Below are 26902 nucleotides of genomic sequence, written 5' to 3' on the forward strand. Positions count from 1 at the left end.
TCCCGTCATTGGTGTCAGTGGGAAGAACAGTGTCCCATCATTGGTATCAGTGGCAAGAATAGTGTCCCATCATTGGTGTCAGTGGAAATAATAGTGTCCCATCATTGGTGTCAGTGGGAAGAAGAGTGTCCCGTCATTGGTGTCAGTGGGAAGAACAGTGTCCCATCATTGGTGTCAGTGGGAAGAATAGTGTCCCATCATTGGTGTCATTACGAGGAACAGGGTCCCGTCATTGGTGTCAGTGGGAAGAAGAGTGTCCCGTCATTGGTGTCAGTGGGAAGAGTGTCCCGTCATTGGTGTCAGTGGGAAGAGTGTCCCGTCATTGGTGTCAGTGGGAAGAACAGTGTCCCATCATTGGTGTCAGTGGGAGGAATAGTGTCCCATCGTTGGTGTGAGTGGGAGGAATAGTGCCTCATTATTGTGTCAGTGGGAGACATAGTGCCCCATCCTTGGTGTCAGTGGGAAGAATAGTGCTCTGAGGGCCAGATGAAGGCAAGTAGGGGGCTGCAATTTGGAGACCATTGGTCTAGGGGTTTCGAAAGCGAAGATATATTTGCCTAATCCTCCAATCCTCCCAGCGCAAGACCAGTCCCTTCGGCTCCTGCCCCCCCACGGTCTAGCGATCTTGTGCAGTAGACTGTTTCTGACATCATCACGCCCATAGACCTGCTCTGGATGTGAAGAGGTCAGGAACAGTCCACTGCTGGACGCGGGGGAGGGTAGTTTTCCAGAGGGTTGAAGGATCGGGTGAGTATGTGCCCCACTGCATGGTTTGCCCGGAGTTCTGCTTTAAATATAGATTTTCACATTAAAGGTTTAGAACGCCAACACATGGCAGAGCCGGAGATCCGAATCCCTATTTTATCCTCAGATGGCGGAAAATCTAAGTGCTCTGGATGGAGCGGTCAGCTCTCCAATTACGGTCAGATGTGAGCTGTACGCAGACCGCGGTGAGACGCATTCGCTTAGTTACTGTTGGGGGTTGGCATTTAAAGTGAACCCGTACTTCAGGGCAAAACAACGATATATGGATCTCGTACTTCCCTTCCTTCTGCTGGAAAGACGTAAAAGAAAACCTTCAAGGCGGTCTAGCCAGCGCTTACCCACCACCATGTGACAGCGCTGCAGCCTTGTGATTGGCTGCTTAGACACCCATTGCTGTCCAGTGGTAGGAGAAGCTCTCCACACCTGGTAATACCTCATCGCTCCAGCAGGGGAGCAATTGGAAGGTAAGAATATGAAGGAGGGGCTTCCGAAACGCGTCTCTGCCAGCCCCCACCCCCTCCTTTCCAAACAAAATTAGCAGTAAAAAAAAAAATGAAGATTAACTAAACTGTATCTGAGTGCCACAAACTTATTTTTATTATTCAAAGCACACACCCCCACCCATCCATGTCTCCATTCTTTGTCTCCCCCCCCCCCCCCCCCAGCATTTCTAGCGGTGGCCATCTTGAGTAAGGGCAGATGATTCCGGAGCATTTGCACAAATATGAGTATCCAGTACCAGTGCAACCTTATTATTATTTTTATTAATATTTAGGTACTTATATTCAATTCACGTCAATTTACGCAGCGCTTTACATATACAGGGGCAGATCCACATACAATTGCGTGGGCGCAGCGTATGTGAGATACGCTACGCCGCTGTAACTTACTTTGCAAATCTTTGAATCCTGAAAGAATTTGCGCCGTAAGTTACAGCGGCGTAGTGTATCTCTCGCGGCGTAAGGGTTCGGAATTCAAATGCGGCGAGTAGGGGGCGTGTTTCATTTAAATGAAGCGCGTCTCCGCGCCGAACTAACTGCATTGCATCAAATGACGTCATTGTTTTCTACGTGAACGTAAATGGCGTCCAGCCCCATTCACGGACGACTTACGCAAACGACGTAAAATTTTCAGAATTATACGCGGGAACGACGGCCATACTTAACATTGAGTACGCCACCAGATAGCAGCTTTAACTATACTCCGGAAAAAAAATTGCATCTTAGATCCGACGGCGTACTAAGGCGTACGCCTGTCGGATCTAACACAGATGCCGTCGTATCTTGTTTGGTGGATACCAAAACAAAGATACGACGCGCAAAATTTGAAATTACGCGGCGTATCAATAGATACGCCGGCGTAATTTCTTTGAGGATCTGCCCCACAATTTACATTCACAGCGGTCCCTACCCTCAAGGAGCTTACAATCTAAGGTCCCCAACTCACATTCATATACTAGGGCCAGAAAACAGAAGCCAAGTAACCTACCAGCATGTCTTTGGACCATACTGCCTACCTTTGCCCCCCCCCCCCCCGGTCACACTGGTGCGAATGGTCATGCGATTCCACAGGTCCAAATTGCTTGACAAAGTCACACCCTATTGTCGCCAATGAAACTGTTCAAATCAGTGCGACGTCGACTTTGCGGCACAGCACCAATTTAAAAAAAAAAAGAAGGTCCTTTACTATTTTTGGGCGATTTCAGATGTGACTTGCATAGACATCTGTGCATATAACCGCACAGACATGTATTTTGCTCCCACTTCGAGGCATAGATACCCGAGGCACCTATCTACGCCACTTTCTTTGTCCTCTCCACGGTCTTCTGGGAGACACACGGGTCCCAGAAGACAGTGGGCTTGCGCAAGGCTTCACTTCCTGATTCCCTTACCGAAGATGGCGGCGGCAGCACCCGAGAGCCAAGGGAGAGATCGGCTTCAGGTGCCGACATTGCGGGTGCCCTGGACAGGTAAGTGTCCTTATATTAAAAGTCAGCAGCTGCAGTATTTGTAGCTGCTGACTTAAAGTGGAGGTTCACCCAGAAATGTTAATTTTTACCCTTAGATTGAGGCTCATTTTGTGAAGGGGAATCGGGTAGTTTTTTTTAAAAACGAAGCAGTACTTACCGTTGTAGAGAGCGATCTTCTCCGCCGCTTCCGGGTATGGGCTGCGGGACTGGGCGTTCCTATTTGATTGACAGGCTTCCGACGGTCGCATACATCGCGTCACGAGTAGCCGAACGTCGGTGCGCAGGTGCCGTATAGAGCCGCACCGACGTTCGGCTTCTTTCGGCTATTTGTGACGCAATGTATGCGACCGTCGGAAGCCTGTCAATCAAATAGGAACGCCCAGTCCCGAAGACCCATACCCGGAAGCGGCGGAGAAGATCGCTCTCTAAAACGGTAAGTACAGCTTCGTTTTAAAAAAAACTACCAGATTCCCCTTGACAAAATGAGCATCAATCGAAGGTTAAAAAAAATTTTTGGGGTGAACTCCCGCTTTAACATAAAAAAAATACTGCGATTGCGGTGCGTTGCTCTGCGGGCACTTCAAAATATTATACCCTAATACACCCGCGGGTGGTCTGGCTGGTGGTCAGTACCGCGGACGGTCCGGTAGGTGCTGCGGGTGGTCAGTGCCGTGTCGCCCAGCGGCGGGGGGGCATTGGTGCATGTTTGCCACCCCCCCCCCCAAAAGGAGAACCTACCAGTCGCCACTGATGACCACGCTCCTTTCCTGTCTCTTAATTGTGCTCCTGGGTTGTCACTCTGCCTTCCAATGGTCACTACAAGCGGCCGTCCCCAACACACATTACGCAGGCACAGTCTGATGTTGTCACCTTCCCTGAGAAATGTCACGCAGTCACAGGAAGCGGCTGCAACGAGGTCACAGGAGATAAGGAAAGTTACTGTTTTTTTTGTTTTTTTCATTTTCGATGACATAAAAGGTGATGGTTTACAACGTGTTGGGCGAACGAAAAGTCTTATCTATAAATACAAAGCTAATATTTCTTGATGTTGCCAAATAGTAAAGGTTCACCTGGTGGCGGGGGATCCAACCCCTATGCCCCCCCTTCATAATTTCGTCCAACTGTTACATTGTATAAAATATAACAAAATCTGCAAACATTTCCTCCATAAAGATGAAAAAAAAAAAGCAGAAATACTCCAAAATCGCACAAAGCTCGGCGCAGGTTGACACTGAGCTCAGGGCATTGCGGGAGCCGGCGAAGCAGCCTGGAGCCCCCGAGCGCGATGAGATCATACTGGTTAACCCTTGCCTTTGCCGGGCTGGACGCGAAACGCCGCTTCAAAAAAGACAGCAGACAGCCGCCGAGCGCAGGGCTGCAGCTGCAAAGAAAAGGGCACCCCCCACCACCACCAACCTTTTTCAGGAAAAGCATTTTAACCCCGCGTTGCCCGCCGAGATTTAATTCCTGACAACGCCGCCGTCTGCGTTGAGAATGAAGTAAGACGCAAACTGCAGGAACCCTGTTATTAAATAATAATTAAATAAAAGTTCAATAATTTAAAAGGTAGAAAGAAACGTAATAAGATACAACGTAACGATAGCGAGTCGATCGCGGTAACAAGGTGGGAATGGCATCCTTGCTCGCAAGAGCTGACACTCTACTGCAGTCGAGGAATTCTGTTACTGCGCTCTCTCGGAGCCGCCGTCGCTCAGCTCTGGGCATTCCGGGCGACGCGTAGACGGCAGTAACCTATAGCAACGCTGCGGTCAAATTGAAATTGGTTGTGGTCCTTGCGCCCCCCCATAATAAAACATTTCCCTGCAAATTCAATAGTGTGACTGCGATACAAAGGAGGGGGGGAGGGGGACAAACACTCACCGAAGCAAAGGATGGAGATGTGGTGGAGGAAGTCCAGCTTGACAGCAGTCCATGGTGACATGGTGACAGAGAGGAGGGGGGGGGCTGGGGTCCTTTGTCAGCCGGCCAGGGGGGTGCAGGAGGGGAGAGGCTCCACATCAGCTGGCTCTGTTGTCAGACAAGGGGATGAGGAGGAGGACTTGTCAGCCACATGCAATAGCAGAGCCGGCATCCTGTGTGTGCTGAATGGGGGGAGGAGGAGGAAGGAGCATCACTCTCTGCAGCTGAGGACATCCACCCAGCCTGCCACCAGCACAGGTCACCCTCCTGCACACCCCTCCTGTGCTGGGGAAGAGGCACCCCCTGCTGGATGGCTCTCTACCCCCCTCTGCTGGTGTGTCTGAGAACTCCCCTCCCCTACTGCTGCACTGACATCATCTAAAGAGGAAGGGGAGGGCAGTGTGACACTGAGAGGTGTCACCACAGCCTGCATTAACCCCACAACAACAACAACAACAACAACAACAACAATCATGATAATAAGGTGATCATTATTATTTTCAACAACAACAATACAAACAATACCAATAATAATAATAATAATAATAATATGGATATTATTCTTTTCAATAATAATAATAATAATAATAATAATATTTAGAACAATATGGAAATTATTATTTTAAATAATGATTACACAAATAAGAATACTAAAAATAATAATAATACCAATAATAATATGGATATTATTCTTTTCAATAATAACAACTACAATAAGATGATCATTAATCTTTTCAATAATAACAATAACAGAAATATTACAAACAATAATAATAATACTAATAATAATATGGATATATTTATTTTTCAATAATCATAACAATAATAATAATAATACTAATAATACCGATAACAGTATGGAAATTATTATTTTAAATAACGATTATAAAAATAATAATACTAATAATATTAATAATAATAATACCAATAATAATATGGATATTATTCTTTTCAATCATAATAATAATACTAATAATATTTAGAACAATATGGAAATTATTATTTTAAATAATGATTACACAAATAAGAATACTAAAAATATTAATAATAATAATACCAATAATAATATGGATATTATACTTTTCAATAATAACAACTACAATAAGATGATCATTAATCTTTTCAATAATAACAATAACAGAAATATTACAAACAACAATAATAATACTAATAATATGGATATATTTTTTTTCAATAATCATAACAATAATAATAATAATACTAATAATATTTTTAAAATACCGATAACAGTATGGAAATTATTATTTTAAATAATGATTACAAAAATAATAATACTAATAATATTAATAACATTAATACCAATAATAATATGGATATTATTCTTTTCAATAACAACAATAAGATGATCATTATTATTTTCAATAATAACAACAACAATAATAATACAAATAATAATAATACTAATAATATGGATATTTTTTTTCAATAATCATAACAATAATAATATTTTTAAAATACCGATAACAATATGGAAATTATTATTTTAAATAATGAATACAAAAATAATAATACTAATAATAATACCAAAAATAATATGGATATTATTCTTTTCGATAATGATTACAATAATAGTGATACGAATAATATTAATACCAATAATAATATGGATATTATTCTTTTCAATAACAACAACAATAATAAGATGATCATTATTATTTTCAATAATAACAATAACAGCAATAATAAAACAAATAATACCAATAATAACAATACTAATAATATGGATATTTTTCTTTTAAAAAATCATTGCAACAATAATAATACTAATAATATTTATAATAATACCAACAACAATAAGGATATTATTATTTTCAATAATCATTACAGTAATAATAATACTAATAATACGCCGTCGTAACTCTGAGTGCGGGCGTCGCATCTCAGCGTCTGATTCATAGAATCAGATACGCCTCAAAGTTGCCTAGATACGAGCGGCGTAAGTCTCCTACGCCGTCCTATCTTAGGGTGCAATATTTACGCTGGCCGCTAGGGGCACTTCCCTAGACTTCCGCGTTGAATATGCAAATTAGGTAGATACGCCGATTCAGAAACGTACGTCCGCCCGGGGCATTTTGTTTATGTCATTTAGGTAAGGCTTTTTCCGGCGTAAAGTTACCCCTGCCTCTATGAGGCGTAGCCAATGTTAAGTATGGACGTCGGGCCAGCGTCGAATTTTGCGTCGTTTGCGTAAGTCGTTCGCGAATAGGGCTTTGCGTAAGTCACGTTCACGTCAAAACCAATGAGGCTTTGCGGCGTAATTTGGAGCATGCGCACTGGGATACGTCCACGGACGGCGCATGCGCCGTTCGTAAAAAGCGTCATTTACGTGGGGTCACGAGTAATTAACATAAAACACGCCCACCTTCTCCACATTTGAATTAGGCGTGCTTACGCCGGTTCAGTTACACTACGCCGCCGTAACTTACAGCGCAAGTTCTTTCTGAATACGGAACCTGCCGCTGTAAGTTACGGCGGCGTAGTGTATCTGAGATACCCTACGCCCGCCGAAAGATACGCAAATGTATCTGAATCCGGGCCATAAAAGTAGAACTGAACTCTCTTATCTATTACAGCCAAAGAAGCTGGCACTGAGAGCCTGAGCCAGTAGCTCCGCCCCCTCTCCAGCCCGATGCTCCAATGAATGCTGGAGGGGCAGAGCAGGGAGCAGTGACTAAAGACTCGTACACTCGACCGGTTTTCTCGGCAAAAAACAGCAAAAAAAATGCTTCTTGCCGAGATTCGCGTTCGTGTGTACGAGGCATCGAGGTTTCTTGTCTGGAAATCTGGCCAGAATCTCGACAAGAAAAAAAAAAGAGAACTTGCATTCTTTTTTTCTCGTCGAGATTCTTGTCGGCCTGTTTCCCCGACAAGAAAACCCAAGAGTGTGTATACTTACCTGCCGCCGTGGAAACCCGCGCATGCTCGAAATGACTTTGACGCATGAGGCGCCCAGAGGCGATTAAATTTGCCTGTGCTGCGCTATATAAGTTTTCATTCATTCATTCATTCATTCACGCATGCGCGGTAGACTCCACGGCATAGGTAAGGTGAAGCAAGATGGTGGCGATGGCAACAAATGTGACTAGCGCATGCTCGTCGTACGCGATGAAGTCACCGCCGTTCTTTCCTTTCAAGAGATCAGCGGTCCTTTTGAAACGAAAAGTCTGTACACTCGGGCGGCAAGAGTTTCTTGCCAAGAATCTCGTCAGGGAAAACGACGGGTTTTTCCTGGCGAGATTCTCGGTCGTGTGTACGAGGCCTGACAGTCACCGCTCTCTGCTCAGAGAGAACTGAGCTGTCAGCGGTCATGTGATCGCTCCATTCTTGGGCCTAGAACCGGTGGGGGAGGGTGGGGGGGGGGGGGGTATATGCAGCATCACACCGACCGATGCTGTAGCGGGGGAAGGGGGTATGGTGTAGTCCAGGGATATGCAATTAGCGGACCTCCAGCTGTTGCAGAACTACAAGTCCCATGAGGCATAGCAAGACTGACAGCCACAAGCATGACACCCAGAGGCAGAGGCATGATGGGACTTGTAGTTTTTGCAACAGCTGGAGGTCCGCTAATTGCATATCCCTGGTGTAGTCCATTGTTAGATTTTACAAAAGTTATCAATCGCTGCGTGACATAACTTTATCAAAAAAGCCACTGGAGCACCATTCCAAATTTGCTGTGGAGATCACATGACTTTATTAAAAAAGACAGTTTAGGTTTGCACACGAGTTGAAGTTAGGATCAGGGTCAGGGTTAGGATCAGGATCAGGGTTAGGATCAGGGTCAGGATCAGGGTTAGGGTCAGGGTCAGGATCAGGGTTAGGGTCAGGATCAGAGTCAGGGTCAGGATCAGGGTCCACTTCTGTTCCTCAGATTGATTGGGGAGTTTTCCGGCACAAGAACAGGCCAAAAAAAAGTTGAAAAAAGCTTTCATAACCCACAAGAGCCCTGTAAATCCCAGGTCACACTTAAATCCCGCCTCCATATGACATTTCCCAGTGAAAAAAAATGCATCTATTCTTGACAAGTCAAAAGTTTGCTAAAAATGTTCCAGATTTCACAGAAACTTCCCAATTCCGCTCAGTTCTTATTAATCGTTTTATTGTCTTTACTACTTAAATATTAATGTTGTTGTTGCAGTGTTATCGTCAGCAGTAGTATTATTACCACAAGCAATAGTAGTATTGATCTGTTATTGTATTATTGGCTGTAGGATACAGTCATTGCAGCATTTGGATGAATGAAAGAAGGGATGGATGGATTAGAGGGGTGGATGAAAGGCGGGAGGGATGGATGAATTAGAGGGATGGGTGGAAGGAGGGGGGGATGAATGGATTAATGGATGGAGGGAGGGATGGATGAACGGATGGATGGATTAATGGAGGTATGGATGAAGATAGGGAGGTTACGGTATGAATAGAGACATAGATGAAGGGAAAGATGGAGGGATGGGTGACTCCTGTCATCTGCTCTGTTGACTCCTATCCTCTGCCCTGCTTACCCCCTGTACACTGCTCTGCTGACCAACTACACATTGTTCTGCTGCTTCACTGCACATTGCCCTGCTGCCCTCTACCCTGCCCTGCTGACCTCTGTACATGGCCCTTCTGGCCCTTGTCCTCCATCCTGCTGATCCTTGTATACTGACCACTGTCCTCTGCCCTGCTGACCCCTTGTCTTCTCCCCTGATAACCCCTATTCTCAATCCTGCTGACTCCTGTGATCTGCTGTGTTGATCCCCTATGCTCTGCCCTGCTGACCCCTATCCTCAGCCCTACTGACCACGTGTACACTGCCCTACTAATTCTTGTACACTCCCCAGCCTTGCCTTGTGTCTTGTTTCTCTTGAACTATTTAAGCCATGCCTTTGCATTTCCTGTTTGCCAGATTATTGTGCTCTCACCAGTCAGTATTTTGCTCTTGTCGCTGCCGTCCTTTAGTTGTTGTAAACCCTCGTGTTTTATCACCCTAATGCATCCTATGCAATAAGGTGAAAAACTTCTGACACTGACCAGCCTCCTAGCCCCCCCCCCCCCCCCCCCCGATTTACTCACCTGAGCCCGTTCGTTTCCTCTGCGGAGACGTGCTGTACCTCTCTGCCTGGGGTTCTCATGTCTTGATTGGATAGATTGATAGCAGCGCAGCGCAGCCATTGGCTCCTGCTGCGGTCAATCAAATCCAATGACGATCCCTGGGGGGCGGGGCAGAGACCGGCATTCTGTGTCTATGCAGGCAAATGCTGGACTTGGGAGCACGGCTGCAAGGTAACCCCCCCAGGGAGAGCGCTTCTCCCAGGGGGTTTACCAATGCGAAGAGGAGCCACGAGCGCTGCCAGGGGACCCCAGGAGATGTGGTTGGAGGTAAGTATGACATGCTTGTTATTTAAATAAAAAAAATAGGGTTTACAACTCTTTATCTTCGATACCACTTGTTACTGAGCTTTGGCTTGTTCCTGGACTACTCTTCCACTCAAGGCCGATCCTCGCTATAGGCTCACTATGCAAGCCGCTTAGGGCCCGCAAAGCTGCAAAGGGCCCCCCAAATTACTAGAGGCCCCGTCTGGTGAGAAGTAATTTTCGCCCCCTCACCCCGCTTCTAAACTCGCTGGCTGAGTCTTTTCCGACAGCAGAACACCCCCTCCCCCCGCTTCTCAACTTTCTTTAACGTGACATGTCACTGTCGTCAGCACCCCCCGATTCTCATTTTTAATGTGCCATGTAATTTTGCTTAGGGCCCCAGGGAGGTCAGGATCGGCACTGCTTCCACTTGATCCCAACCTTTGGCTTGTCTACCGACTACGCTTCTGTTTGATCCCTACCTGCTATATCTGCTACTGGACCCTGGCTTGCTCACCTCCTGGTGGGGCGACACCTTCTGGGGACTGACCTGGTACTCTCCACCATCAGGAGCTCTGGTGAATACGGGTTAGGGCTTAGACTCTGCACCTCAGGTGACCCCGCTCACTTGCTAGGCCAGAGTGACCTGCCTGTATACCTATCCCGCTGGATGGTAAAGTTTCCTACTGCTATAGCTACTGGTCTCCGAGCCAAATCCCTGACCATGACAGGGAAAGAAGAACAAATCTGCTTCCCAACATTCTGGCTACAAAAGTACTTTTACCTGGCTGGAGAACTAAAGGACTACTGGTAAATATATGAAAATTCCCTTAAAAAACAAATCAAGATAAAAAAATGTGTTTTTATTACATTCTTATAGATTATTACAATGTCTTTGCTACCACCTACCTTCTTCCCACAGAACAATTCCCATCCACATCTACTGCTCAGTGCTTTATAATATTACTCATTTAATTGTTTTAGAGCTTCAGCTCCTCCAGCGGCAGTGTAATCCGAACCACTTCCGCACCATAAGGAGGACTTCATAAACAGGAACAATGGCAATGCCCCAACAGCACAGCTCCTAACCCAACTCATACTCTCTCCAATTCCCTCTTTATCAACCTTTTACCCCAGATGAACCCCTAAAAAAATTCATGGGGGTCTTTGGAGGGATTTCCTCTAACTTCCCGTTTTGGCTATGGGGCCAAAAAGTGAAGGGAAATCTCCCCAATGGAACACGTATAGGAAAATAAATCTGACAGAGGTTATAACCCTTGTCATTCTATCCAAAAAATAAAGTATAGTCGTACTTTATGGAAGTACTGGGGTTTTGGGTTCACTATGGACCTGGGGTGTTCCTGTTACATTGCAAAAAGTTACTTAGTTAAAAAAAAATTAATATCAATCAAGTTTATTTCCATGAAGATTCCGGGTAGCCGAGCATTGCCGACAATACACGAGTGACACTCGTGTATTGTCGGCAATGCTCGGCTACCCGTGCTGACGTCCTGTACGTCCAGGACGTGAGCGCGGAAGTTGCAGAGACTGCCCGACTATACCCGAGTGTACTGCGCTCGGTATAGGTCGGCGCAGTATTCAAAACTCGGCGCGGGAAACGAGCGAGGACGCCGCAGAAGGACACCGGACCCGCCGAAGAGGACACCGGACCTGCCGAAGATGACACCGGACCCGCCGAAGATGACACCGGACCCGCCGAAGATGACACCGGACCCGCCGCAGAAGGACACCCGAAGCCGCAGAAGGACGCCGGACCCGCCGAAGAGGACACCCAAAGCCGCAGAAGGACGCTGGACCCGACGAGGCCGCCGATGGACGCCGCGCAAGACACCAAAACTGTAAGTACAAAAAAAACTTTTTTTCCACAGGATTCAGGGTCACTTTAGGGGTGCGCGGTATACGCGGGAGCGCGTTATACCGCGATAAATACGGTACTTTTCTGGATTTTGACTGGATGTTAGTGATCATAGCAGAATTTAGTGTAAGCAATACACAGGAAAAAATGCATGTCGACAAGGGGAGTGTAGAGGAGGGCCCGGAGTCTACTGACATCACGACTCCACCCACCAAGCTCCAGACAACAGACCCACCCACAGAATCTGCAGTTTTTCATGTCTCATAACAGACAGAGGGGAGACGTTTGACAGGTAAGGATACATGCAGGAGGCATCTATATCCTTATAGATCAGCACTATGACAGTAGTTTAGAAGGGATGAGAGCGGGTTTACATCCACTTTAAGTGGCTAAAGTCAGTATTTGACTAATCAGTTTTACTTGTTGCCTCCATTTGCTCTTTTACTACCTTTACTGGAAAAAAAACCTTCCTGCAATTGAAGGGGGTCTTTCCAGTAAAGGGGGGTTTATACAATTATACACAGCCAATGTCCTTTGTCTGTAGTAGTCTCTGCTAGGTTAATCAGCTTCCATCCAAAGTGCCTCTAGTCTAGTGTATGTGTGGCTGTGGAGGGGAATGTGAGCTCCTGCAGGTGCAGGGACTGCAGCCAGGGCCCATTGTACTCTGTAAGGCTCAGCGGAGTTATCAGCCATATAAGTGAATACTTTGCTGTCTCTGCGACGCCTGTCTCCATCTTTCCTCCTGGCAATCATTCCCTCTGTCTCTGTAGATGAGTGACTCAGAGGGAACACAGACCCAAGCCAGCTAATTAGCGGCTGATTTCCTATAGATGACAGCCCTCCCCCACACCGTGATCGCCGATACAATCCCAGCCTTCGGCTCCAACTGACGCCGGAGAACGAGAGAAAATTTTATTCAAATTCAGTGTTTTCGCCAAAACAATAAAATGACCTTTTCAGAAGATGCTGATTGCCTGTATTGTTCCTAGATTAAGAGTTAAAGTCTCACCGCTTTACCAGTGCGTGGGTGGACCGCCACTCGAGGACAATGTGCGCCGTGTCTGAGCGAGTCGCAAAACGATGGCGGCCGTTGTTAACCCTAAGCCTTCCACTAGGAACTGTGTTTACCCTGTATTGGGCTGCACAGCTCGAGAGCAACATTGGGGAGTATAGAACATTCACTCTGCTGTGATGTCTTAATCACCAGATCAGCGCCATCTGGTGGCCATAACATGGTATTTTTGTTTTATTGAGATATTTAGGGAAATACTGCTTTAATGCCACTAGATGGAGCCGACAATCATAGTACAGTGGAACCTTGGATTACGAGCATAATCCGTTCCAGGAGAATGCTTGTAATCCAAAGCACTCGCATATCAAAGAGAGTTTCCCCATAGAAGGCAATGGAAATGAAGATAATTTGTTTCGCATTGACTTCTATGGCATGCAATACCGCATGTGGCCAGAGGTGGGGGGGGGCGGGGGGGAGCCTCGCAAATACTCGGGGACAGCTCGGCTGATCTCAGAAACCCTTGGAAAGGTTTGGAATCCTCATCTCCCCCCTTTCACATTAGAGTCCTATGCCCCCCCTTTCCCCTTTCACATAAATGTCCTCAGTCATTCTACCCCATTTCAAATAAGATTTCTCAGCCCACCCCTTTTTTTTTTAATATATGCGTCCTCAGTCTCTCCCCCTTTTACATCAGAGTCCTTAGTTCCACCCACTTTCACATCAGAATCCTATGCCCCCCCTTTCCCATAAAAGTCCTCAGTCTCATCCACCTTCCACATAAATGTCCTTAGGCACCCTATCCCATTTCAGATAAGATTCCTCATTCCCCCCCCCCCTTTTTATAGATGCGTCCTCAGTCTCTCGCCCTTTTTATTTCAGAGTCCTCAGTTCCACCCACTTCCACATCAGAGTCTTATGCAACTCCTCTCCCCTTTTCTCACTTTCACATAAAAGCTCCCCCCCCCCCCAACTTTCACATCAGATCCTTAGTTCTCCCCTTTCGCATCAGTGTCCTATGCCCCCCCCCCTTCACTTAAATGTCCTCAGTCACCCTATGCCATTTCAAATAAGATTCCTCTGCCCCCCCCCTTTTATATACGAGTCCTCAGTCGCTCCCCCTTTTACATCAGAGTCCTCAGTTTCACCCACTTCCACATAAGAGTTCTACGCAACACCCCCCTCCCCTTTTCCCACTTTCACATAAAAGTCCTCATTCACCCTACCCCATTAAAAAGAAAAATACTCAGCCCCCCCCCCCCCTTTTTACATATGAGTCCTCAGTCTCTCCCCCTTTTACATCAGAGTCCTCAGCCCCCCCCCCCAAATTTCACATTGGATGCTTAGTTCTCCCCTTTCACATCAGAGTCCTATGCCACCCCCTTTCACATAAATGTCCTCAGTCACCCTACCCCCATTTCAAATAAGAAACCTCAGATCTCCTCCCCCCTTTTATATATTTGAGTCCTCAGTCTCTCCCCTTTTTACATCAGAGTCCTATGCACTGAATATTAAAATTGAATTAAATGGATGAATAGGGGAGGGGGGTGCTTTGAATATTAAAATTGAATTAAATAGCACTTTTGGTTTGTGGTGCTCAGAAGTAAATGTATAGTACAGTCATGTCATGTTTTTTTTTTAATAGCATAAGAATGACATCTTATAAAGTATCATCACAAGATTTAACTTTTTCTTACCTTTTTTACCCATTTAGTTATTTTTTTATAATAGATTATATATATATATATATATATACACACACACACATACACACACATACAGTGCCTTGCGAAAGTATTCGGCCCCCTTGAACTTTGCGACCTTTTTTTTTTATAATAATATTTTTTTTTTTTTTATAATAATATATATTTATATATTTTTATTTATATATATATATATATATATACACACACACACATACACATACATACATACACACACATACAGTGCCTTGCGAAAGTATTCAGCCCCCTTGAACTTTGCGACCTTTTGCCACATTTTAGGGTTCAAACATAAAGATATAAAGCTGTAATTTGTTTTGAAGAATCAACAACAAGTGGGACACAATCATGAAGTGGAACGAAGTTAATTGGATATTTCAAACTTTAACAAATAAAAAACTGAAAAATTGGGCGTGAAAAATTATTCAGCCCCTTTACTTTCAGTGCAGAAAACTCTCTCCAGAAGCTTGGAAAATCTTTTTGTATCCAAATCCGGCTTTAAACTTCTCCACAACAGTATCTCGGACCTGCCTGGTGTGTTCCTTGTTCTTCATGATGCTCTCTGCGCTTTAAAACGGACCTCTGAGACTATCACAGTGCAGGTGCATTTATACGGAGACTTGATTACACACAGGTGGATTCTATTTATCATCATTAGTCATTTAGGTCAACATTGGATCATTCAGAGATCCTCACTGAACTTCTGGAGAGAGTTTGCTGCACTGAAAGGAAAGGGGCTGAATAATTTTGCACGCCCAATTTATCAGTTTTTTATTTGTTAAAAAAGTTTGAAATATCCAATAAATTTCGTTCCACTTCATGATTGTGTCCCACTTGTTGTTGATTCTTCAAAAAAAATTACAGTTTTATATCTTTATGTTTGAAGCCTGAAATGTGGCAAAAGGTCGCAAAGTTCAAGGGGGCCGAATACTTTCGCAAGGCACTGTGTGTAATATAATATATATATATATATATATTAGTTTATTTTGCTATATGGATTTTCTTACGTTGCACGGATTTTTATATTTTCTCACTTGTAGACCTGATGAAGGGGGAGTGTCGAAACTCTCCCGAAATGCCTTGGCTTTCTTCTTCCACCGATTATCAAAATGAAATACCATCTTAAACTCTTTCACCATTGGCGCGGCGCCCTTCAATTTAGACTCTTTTGATATACGAGTACTTCCATGATCTTTTGCAGGGAGACGTATTTTCATTCCTTCGTTATTTCTTCACTCACATAATTATTTATGTTACTTCTGAGATTTTTTTTTTACTTATAATAGATTATATAATAATATATTATATATATATATATATATATATATATATATATATATATATATATATATATATATTATAGCTTATTTTGCTATATGAAATTTATGATTTTTATATTTTCTCACTGGTAGACCTGATGAAGGGGGAGTGTCGAAACTCTCCCGAAATGCGTTGGCTTTCTTCTTCCACCGATTATCAAAATGAAATACCATCTTAAACTCTTTCACCATTGGCGCAGCGCCCTCCAATTTAGACTCTATTGATAGACGAGCACATCCATGATCTTGCCGAGAGACGCATTTTCATTCCTTCGTTATTTCTTCACTCACATAATTATTTATGTTACTTCTGAAATCTGAACTCCCCCCCCCCCCCCCACCCCCCATGCACACAGCAGCTTCTTATGTTTTAATTATTTATTTACTCTACAAAGCAAAGTGGATCGTGTAGTGCTGCATCCACAGCTTTAAAGGCCCGCGCCCGCCTTTAACGCACCTTTCATCACTTTTCTTTGCCTGTTGCCTAGCAACACCTGTTTGTTAAGAGAGCAGGGAACGCGAGAGAGAGAGAGACGAGGCTGGCGCCGTCACCCATATTTAGGGGGGGGGGTCCCCTGAACCCCTCCCCCGTCATTAGTGGGTTTTGAAAAATTAATTAATCCGCATTCCGCTCCCGACAGATGGCTGCACAATTATTATGACAGCAGGCATATGGGTTTTCGGCTTCGATCCGAGACATAGAACAAAAAAATGATTTATTAATTGCGATAATTGCTCACCTTAAATACATGTGCCAGTTGTGGGCGGAGCAGAAAGGCAAGTATGTCGTTGTGTGTTTGTAGGTTTTTATTTTCTTTCCAGATTTTTTTATTTTGTTTTGTGGTGTATTTTGTGTATCTGTTTATGTGATTAAAACCTTTTTCTAATAAATATAATCTGATTCAAGTAGGTTGCTGCCTAATAATTAAAGGGGTCCCTCCGGGTCCCACAGTGCGTTGTCCTTTTGGTGACTCCTCCCTTTTGTCGGCAACCGTGGCTACAATTACAATTACAGTATGTTTTACTGATGCTCTAACGCATATTTGATACTTTGCATACAATTTTTGGTTCTTCATCTATCTGTGTATTAATGGACCCATGTAAACCAATAACAGCCTGTTTTTATTTCAGAAATACCAATAGCTCCCGATGAAGCGGATCTTCCCGCGAAACATGTAGAGCTTGCCTTGAATATCAATATATATGATAGTCATCACTCTGTTGATGCCTTCTTTGGACCAGTTTTTGGTTTAAAAGTGTTTGTAATCATTGTAATTTATGTGATTTTTTATTTTGTACCTTTTATGTATGTTATTCAATGTAATTACCTAGTGTTGATGCAACTACCCATGCTGGGTTTGTTTCAATAAAATAATATTTCTACAACGATTAGTGCCTAGAAAGTCCATCTCATTGTCCCTCCAACAACAACCTTTCTTAATAATTAAAGGGGTTGTAAAGGTAAAAAAAAAAATCCCTAAATAGTTTCCTTTACCTTAGTGCAGTCCTCCTTCACTTACCTCATCCTTCCATTTCGCTTTTAAATGTCCTTATTTCTTCTGAGAAATCCTCACTTCCTGTTCTTCTGTCTGTAACTCCACACAGTAATGCAAGGCTTTCTTCCTGGTGTGGAGTGTCGTGCTCGCCCCCTCCCTTGGACTACGGGAGAGTCAGGATGCTCTCTACGTTGCAGATAGAGAAAGGAGCTGTGTGTTAGTGGGTGTCCTGACTCTCCTGTCTGTAACTACACGCAGTAATGCAAGGCTTTCTCCCTGGTGTGGAGAAAGCCTCTTGAGGGGGTGAGGGGGCGAGCGGGCAAGTCAGGACGCTCTCTACTTTGCAGATAGAGAAAGGAGCTGTGTGTTAGTGGGCGTCCTGACACTCCTGCTCGCCCCCTCAAGAGGCTTTCTCCACACCAGGGAGAAAGCCTCGCATATTACTGTGTGGAGTTACAGACAGAAGAACAGGAAGTGAGGATTTCTCAGAAGAAATAAGGACATTTAAAAGCAAAACAGAAGGATGAGGTAAGTGGAGGAGGACTGCACTACGGTAAAGGAAGCTATTTAGGATTTTTTTTTTTACCGTTACAACCCATTTAAGGACTTTTTTGGACTGGAACGGCAGGATAGATAAGACATATCACTTGGGCATAGGTTCATTATAAACAGGGCCGTCTTTTAGGCAGGGCAAAAGGGGAAGCTGCCCTGGGCCCTGTCATTGTTGTGGGGCCCATAGAAGCTGCCTCTACTTGCCAACTATCCCAGTTTAAATGCCCTTGTCCCTTTAAAGGGGTTGTAAAGGTTCGTTTTTTATTCTCTAAATAGGTTCCTTTAAGCTCGTGCATTGTTGGTTCACTTACCTTTTCCTTCTAAATGTTTTTTTTCTTTGTTCTCTTTGTCTGAATATCTCACTTCCTGTTCCTCCTCAGTAAGGTGTTCAGTAAGCTGTTCGAAATTACTTTCCACCGCTCGGATGATGGTGGAAAGCTTAATGAGGAGAAACAGGAAGTGAGAAATTTAAACAAAGGAAAAAAAACAACAACATTTAGAAGGGAAATCGAAGGAAAAAGGTAAGTGAACCAACAATGCACTAGCTTAAAGGAACCTATTTAGGGAATAAAAGACGAACCTTTACAACCCCTTTAAGTGTTAGTCCTGTGCTGTGTCCCGATATCTCAGTGCGAAGTGCTGCTACTTTTTGCAGAGGTGATCAAATACCATCAAAAGAAAGCTCTATTTGTGGGAACAAAATGATAAAAAAATGTGTTTGGGTACAATGTAGCATGACATTCAAATTGCGACAACGCTGAGAGCTGAAAATCGGCCTGGGCGGGAAGGTGTATAAGTGCCCGGTAATGAAGTGGTTAAGCCTGGATATTTCCATTTGGAATTTGGGACCTGAACTTCCAAATCATTTTTTCCCATCTATGCAGCCATTACACCGGCACATTGGGCCAGATTCAGAGAGAGATACGATGGTGTATCTCCTGATACGCTGTCGTATCTCAGAGTTAGGCTGGTCGTATCTATGCGCCTGATTCATAGAATCAGTTACGCATAGATATGCCTAAGATCCGACAGGTGTAACTGTGTTACACCGTCGGATCTTACCTGCAATTTAAAAATGGCGCGGGGGGGCGTTCTCGCTGATTTACGCTGAGAAATATGTAAATCAGCGAGATACGCAAATTCACGAACGTACGCGGACCCGACGCAGTGTTGTTACCACGTTTCCGTAGCGGTTTTCCCGGCGTATACTTACCCCTGCTTCTATGAGGCGCAGCCAATGTTAAGTATAGCCGTCGTGCCCGCGTCGATTTTGAATTTTTTTACGCCGTTCTCGAATACGGATGGACGTCATTTACGTAAGCGTCGAAACCACTGACGTCCTAGCGACGTCAGTGGGAGCAGTGCACGCCAGGAAATTTCGCGGACGGCGCATGCGCATTTAAATTGGCGCAGGAACGCGCCTGATTTAAATAGTACACTCCCCCTAGCCGCGGAATTTGAATTCCGCTGGGGGTTTTACGATCTGCCGCCGCAAGTTTGGAGGCAAGTGGTTTGTGAATTACCCACTTGCCTCTCAAACTTGCGGCAGCGGATCTTAAATCACGTAGATCACGCGGATCTAAAGATCCGCTGATCTATGCGAATCTGGCCCATTATGTATCATTCTAATCATCACCTTTACCTCATCATGGGGGAATCATACGGCAGAAGACGCGCCATCCAATCAACGTTGACATAAATATGTGATGAATTTTTTAGCAGCACCTATACATCCTCTTCTCAGAACACAGAGAAGATAAATGACCCTTCTGTGTGCAGAATAGATCAAGAAACAGGCCTTTTATATGAGATGAATGTACTTACCTCCCATAGGCAGAGATAAGTCAGGCATGGAGGAGTTACATTACCAAGGACACAGATTAGGAGCCTAATGCTAAAAAAAAAAAAAAAAAAAAGATTAATGTTCAATGTGCAGACGGCTATTTTTATCCGTAGGGCTTTAAAACCATGGGAACTACCAGCAGCCGAGGCCATGGGAATAGTAATGGGTCCGACATGGGAAATATGGAACATCTGTGCTCTCTACTACTGCTGCCAATGTTAAAGAGAACCTGCCGGATTATCACTAACTATAGACTGCACAGGGACTGATAGAATCCATCAGTAGAGGTCAATTTACTTGATATAAAGCAGGCATGTCCAAAGTCCGGCCCCGCGGGCCACTCGATTTCGAAGGCCCGTCTGGTTATTTGGACATATATATATTTTGTGGCCCCCGACGATCTCCCAGCACCAGGGCCACAAAAGATATATGTGCTGGCTGCCTTGGAGGGGGACGGGGAGGAGGCGGGACGAGTGCCGTACATACAGGAGGAGAATTTCCTGTTTACTGGCGGCCTCTGTAATAGGAAGTCCCGTCTCCTGCGCTGCCATTGGATGACTGTTCGGGCCATCAAAGTAGTCAGGACTTTTCTATTAAAGAGGCTTCCGTGTAAACAGGAGATTCTGCTATATGTAATCTTTTGGCGCTCGTCCCGCCCCCTTCCCTGTCCCCTCCAAGGCTGCAGATGGATGGGCATCAATCAGGCTGCACTGATGGCAATGTTGGGTGCTGCATTCCTGTTAATGATGGGTGCTGCTGTCCTGGCAATGGTGAGCCTGCATTCCTGGCAATGGTGGGTGCTGCTGTCCTGGCAACGGTGGGTGCTGCATTCCTGGCAACGGTGGGTGCTGCATTCCTGGCAACGGTGGGTGCTGCATTCCTGGCAACGGTGGGTGCTGCATTCCTGGCAACGGTGGGTGCTGCATTCCTGGCAACGGTGGGTGCTGCATTCCTGGCAACGGTGGGTGCTGCATTCCTGGCAACGGTGGGTGCTGCATTCCTGGCAACGGTGGGTGCTGCATTCCTGGCAACGGTGGGTGCTGCATTCCTGGCAACGGTGGGTGCTGCATTCCTGGCAACGGTGGGTGCTGCATTCCTGGCAACGGTGGATGCTGCATTCCTGGCAACGGTGGGTGCTGCATTCCTGGCAACGGTGGGTGGGTGCTGCATTCCTGGCAATGGGTGGGTGCTGCATTCCTGGCAATGGGTGGGTGCTGCATTCCTGGCAATGGGTGGGTGCTGCATTCCTGGCAATGGGTGGGTGCTGCATTCCCGGCAATGGGTGGGTGCTGCATTCCTGGCAATGGGTGGGTGCTGCAGATGGGCACTTTTGAGGCTGCAGATGGGCACTTGTGGGTCTGCAGATGGGCACTGACCCTTATTTTACATCACAGTTCTTTAAAAAAAAAAATCCAGAAACGTCCCTCTTACAGTGAAGGTGAGTGTTATACGCCAATAAATATATCCAAATAACACACTTTACTCACACACAGCCACAAAGGCGGGAGAATTCTTGTTAGGCAGTGTATTAGTTGCTCGGACGAACACACTTAGACCGAATTTTAATGGTTCAAAGAATGTCAAGCAAAAGGGTCGGCCCTCACGCAATATTCACTTCATCAAATCTGACCCTCTTTAAAAAAAAGTTTGGATACCCCTGATATAAAGGGTCTGGGGGTACCTCCAGAGGCAGACTGAGCTGGCCCGGGGAACCCCCACCATGGGGCCCTCGGGCAGTCCCCGAGTGCCCAAATGGTCAGTCCGCCCTTGGGGTCTCAAGTCCGTGCGGCCCCTGACATCACCAAGGGGCCCCCACACTAGATTCAGAGAATGTAAGGCTACAGAAAGCGGTCGGAGATTGCAGACCACCTACTGCTGAGACAAGCCGGTTGACCGCATGAGCTCAGTGCGGACATTTCTTCAGCAGTACCTGCGTTTCCTGATTCTACGTCCGATACTGACCAGGCTTAACTTGACATGCTTCTTCTTATCTGCCTTTTGCCATCTCCGGCCTTTTACTTGTCTACTCATCTACCTGCTTCATCTATATCTGATCTACCCGACGGTTATCGACTCCGGCCTAAACTCTGACTCGTTTACACAGGCATCCCCCCGTTCTGCCGTTCTGTGACCCGATCGCGAGACACCGGAGACATGGAGACTGTGGCGGGCACCCGCGCGTGCCCGCTAGGGGGCAGAATTCAAAGCAACATTATATATATATATATATATATATATATATATATATATATATATATATATATATATATATATATATACATACATACACGTTGCTTTGCCTGTTCGTGCCATTCTGCGGACGTATATCTGCGTTAGGCAGTTGGCAAGCGGTTAAGGAAAATACCACATTATGGTCACTAGATGGAGCTGTTGACCATAATGTGGTATTAGCAGGGGCAGCCAATGTTACGTATACCCGTCGTTCCCGCGTCGCAAAATTTAAAATTTACGTAGCTTGCGTAAGTGATTCGTGAATGGCGCTGGACGCCATTCACGTTCACTTTGAAGCAAATGACGTCCTTGCGACGTCATTTGCCGCAATGCACGTCGGGAAAGTTTCCCGACGGAGCATGCGCTCTACGATCGGCGCGGGAACGCGCCTAATTTAAATGATTCCCGCCCCCTACGGGATCATTTAAATTGCGCGCGCTTACGCGCAATTTACGGAGCTACTGCTCCGTGAATCAAGGACAGCGCAGTAAATTTGCGGGGGCGCAGGGCAAAAACGTTGCCCTGCGCCTCCTTAAAAAAAGCGCAATTGTACCTGAATCTAGCCCAGGGATTTTTTGAGCCGATGCTGGAGACATTCACACAGCAAATTATTTTTATAAATACATCCCTTAAGCTGTTCTGTTTTATTTATTTCATCCAACTCCTCCATTGTGTAAATCACCAGAGCGGCTGAACAGAATTAGAAATATGTTGGCAAGACCAGCAGCTCAGGTAAATATAAAATTCCGCTGCGTCTTGTTTGGCCTCTTCTTTAGCCGGAGAACTCTTAAATCCAGGCTTATGGGAAGTACATCATCTCCGAACTCAGCTAGCGAGTTCTCCTTCCTTCCAAATAATTAAAGAACTCGGGGAATTAGTAATATAGGATATCAAATCCTGAAAATCACATTTTATTTGTACGAGACGGCTGAGCCGCAGTGTTCAGAACAGACTGTTCCCAGGTCTGTAAATGATTGCGCGGATTAGAAATGGTTGGCGGCGCACGTTTGTCGGGGGGTAGAAGTGGTTCTATAAGACACAACTTCCTTGGAGCATTTTAATCCGTGAATTTAGCCGGGACAAGTGCGGTTTCCGCCGAGGTGCCAGTTTTACAGATGTGGTCTAATTTTAGAGTCACGGATTTATTGGAGTCTGAGCGGACTGGAGGCACAGATGCTGATGGAGCTCCCGGGGCTCTGTGGCTGCTTGACCTAAATCCAGTCTATGCCCGCTTTCACCCCCGAAGGGTGGATGTAGATGGGTGACCCCTGTAACTGCAACACTTAGGTTAGGGCAGTGGGGGCCGATGCTCAAAAATTTTAGGAAAAAAAACCAAAAAAACAATTGCAGCCACTGTGCCCATCAAACGCAGCCACTGTGCCCATCAAACGCAGCCACTGTGCCCATCAAACGCAGCCACTGTGCCCATCAAACGCAGCCACTGTGCCCATCAAACGCAGCCACTGTGCCCATCAAACGCAGCCACTGTTCCCATCAAACGCAGCCACTGTGCCCATCAAACGCAACCACTGTGCCCATCAAACGCAGCCACTGTTCCCATCAAACGCAGCCACTGTTCCCATCAAACGCAGCCACTGTGCCCATCAAACGCAACCACTGTGCCCATCAAACGCAGCCACTGTGCCCATCAAACGCAGCCACTGTTCCCATCAAACGCAGCCACTGTTCCCATCAAACGCAGCCACTGTGCCCATCAAACGCAACCACTGTGCCCATCAAACGCAGCCACTGTGCCCATCAAACGCAGCCACTGTTCCCATCAAACGCAGCCACTGTGCCCATCAAACGCAGCCACTGTGCCCATCAAACGCAACCACTGTGCCCATCAAACGCAGCCACTGTGCCCATCAAACGCAGCCACTGTTCCCATCAAACGCAGCCACTGTTCCCATCAAACGCAGCCACTGTGCCCATCAAACGCAACCACTGTGCCCATCAAACGCAGCCACTGTGCCCATCAAACGCAGCCACTGTTCCCATCAAACGCAGCCACTGTTCCCATCAAACGCAGCCACTGTGCCCATCAAACGCAACCACTCTGCCCATCAAACGCAGCCACTGTGCCCATCAAACGCAGCCACTGTTCCCATCAAACGCAGCCACTGTTCCCATCAAACGCAGCCACTGTGCCCATCAAACGCAGCCACTGTGCCCATCAAACGCAGCCACTGTGCCCATCAAACGCAACCACTGTGCCCATCAAACGCAACCACTGTGCCCATCAAACGCAGACACTGGCTCGGATTCAGAAACGAGTTACGACAGCGTATCTCCGGATACGCCGTCGTAATGAGTGTGCGGGGTCGTATCTATGCGACCGATTCATAGTTACGCATTGATTTCCCTAAGATCCGACCGGCGTAAGCGACTTAAGATCCGACCGGCGTAAGCGACTTAAGATCCGACCGGCGTAAGCGACTTAAGATCCGACCGGCGTAAGCGACTTAAGATCCGACCGGCGTAAGCGACTTAAGATCCGACCGGCGTAAGCGACTTAAGATCCGACCGGCGTAAGCGACTTAAGATCCGACCGGCGTAAGCGACTTAAGATCCGACCGGCGTAAGCGACTTAAGATCCGACCGGCGTAAGCGACTTAAGATCCGACCGGCGTAAGCGACTTAAGATCCGACCGGCGTAAGCGACTTAAGATCCGACCGGCGTAAGCGACTTAAGATCCGACCGGCGTAAGCGACTTAAGATCCGACCGGCGTAAGCGACTTAAGATCCGACCGGCGTAAGCGACTTAAGATCCGACCGGCGTAAGCGACTTAAGATCCGACCGGCGTAAGCGACTTACACCGTCGTATCTTAGGCTGCATATTCACGCTGGCCTCTAGGTGGGGCTTCCGTATATTTACACGAGGAATATGCAAATGATGTAGATACGCCGATTCACAAACGTACGTACGCCCGGCGTATTTTGTTTACGTAAGGTTTTTTGCGGCGTAAAGTTACCCCTGCTATATAAGGTGTATCCTATGTTAAGTATGAACGTCGTTCCCGCGTCAAATTTTGAAAATGTTATGTTTGCGTAAGTCGTTCGCGAATAGGGCTGTACGTAAGTTACGTTCACGTCTAAAGCATTGACGATTTGCGGCGGAATTTCGAGCATGCGCACTGGGATTCTTTCACGAACGGCGCATGCGCCGTTCGTAAAAAACATCAAATACGTGGGGATCACACTAAATTTGAATAAAACACGCCCACATCATCCAGATTTGAATTAGGCGGGCTTACGCCGGACGACATACGTTATGCCGCCGTAACATAGGGCGCAAGTTCTTTCTGTATACGGAACTTGCGCCCTAATTTACGGCGGCGTAACGTATATGAGATACGTTACGCCCCGCCGATAGATACTCTCCAATGTATCTGAATCTGGGCCACTGTGTCCATAAAACGCAGCAACTGTGCCCATCAAACGCACCAACTGCGCCATGCTGGGCGCTCGCAGTTCACTCGGCGTTGTGTTAGGAAAGCGAATGAATGACATTGGCAGCAGAACAGATCAGACTTTTTGCATGGGACAAAAATAAATAAAAAATCTACTCTGCAACAAAAGTCGATAAAAAAAATAAATGAACTTCTAATTTATTTTATTTTATCTTACAATTTACTTTAACTGCTGCCCTATTTATTTAGATCTAAAGAAGAATGTACAATCAGATATTGATGTGTATGACCAGCTTACGGCGTTCTTCGTTTGCGTTCAATCATCTGTTTTCAGGTCAAAGCTCAGCAGGAAATGTCGGATGGGTTTTTAAAGCAAGCGGCGCATTGGAAAAAAAAAAATTGTCTTCCAGTCGATCTTCACTTTCATAATTTCTGATGGGCTCTAATATTGATCAAATGCTATTTGAATTGGTTTATCCGTGGCATGGATCAATTAGAGCTTGTTTAGATGTGCAGCAGAGTCATTTTCTAGACATAAAATTATGATTTTTACATGTAGAAGCAAAGTGCCAGAATTGGCCCGGATGGGAAGTGGTTAAAGGGGAGTGGTGGGGGGCAGGAAAAACCACAGCTCGACCTCTGCTAGTGCGGATGAGCCTTACGTTTGTTTATCTTCATTATAAAAGAAATAATTTATTGATGTACAGCTAAACCCATTAAACAAAACTAATTTATTCTCCTTCGATGCGGCAGCTGTATTTGTTCTGATAACACACTTACTTCGTCTTTAGATGACAACGCTCACTCATCTCACTGTATCTCTGGAGGAGCAGTCACCCTAGCTGTTCTCCTGATTTGGACTACAAACACTACCACATCCCCATAGCATAGGGAGGAGGTGTCCTGTAGTTCAAAGATGATAACTGTGAAGAATTGTTTGAAATTTCTGTCCAGTGCATGGGAAGTGACCATAGGCGTGCGCACAGGATGTGCCAGGGCACACCCTTATCACCCTGTGTGGTGCAGATTGCATTGAAATATACTGCGTTAAACGCGCACTAACGCACAGGAAAATACAGCATTAAACGGCACATAACACACCGAAATATACAACGTTAAACGTGCACTAATGCACAGAAATACGCTGCATTAAATGTGCAGCAACACATTGGAATATACTGCATTAAACATGCAGTAATGCACAGAAATAAACTGCGTTAAGTGTGCAGTAATGCACAGAAATATACTGCGTTAAGTGTGCAGTAATGCACAGAAATATACTGCGTTAAGTGTGCAGTAATGCACAGAAATATACTGCGTTAAGTGTGCAGTAACGCACAGAAATAGACCCCTGATATTTCACCAAAGCATCCTAAATGGGGCTCCTAAAATAAAATAAATATATAATAAAAATTAAAAACTACCAACACTGC

General features: G+C 45.5%; 1 protein-coding gene across 1 annotated transcript in view; it reads right to left on the bottom strand.

Annotated features, from left to right (window-relative positions):
- LRP3 (LDL receptor related protein 3) overlaps window positions 1-4994 on the bottom strand; it is a 41523-nt gene extending 36529 nt beyond the window's left edge. Inside the window, 1 exon segment of the mRNA XM_040329444.1 lies at window positions 4616-4994. Coding sequence (XP_040185378.1) covers window positions 4616-4676 — 61 coding nt within the window. The 5' untranslated portion in view covers window positions 4677-4994.
- Window positions 4995-26902: the final 21908 nt, after the last annotated feature.

Source organism: Rana temporaria, chromosome 11 (assembly GCF_905171775.1).
Source record: "Rana temporaria chromosome 11, aRanTem1.1, whole genome shotgun sequence".
In the NCBI taxonomy this organism is placed as follows: domain Eukaryota; kingdom Metazoa; phylum Chordata; class Amphibia; order Anura; family Ranidae; genus Rana; species Rana temporaria.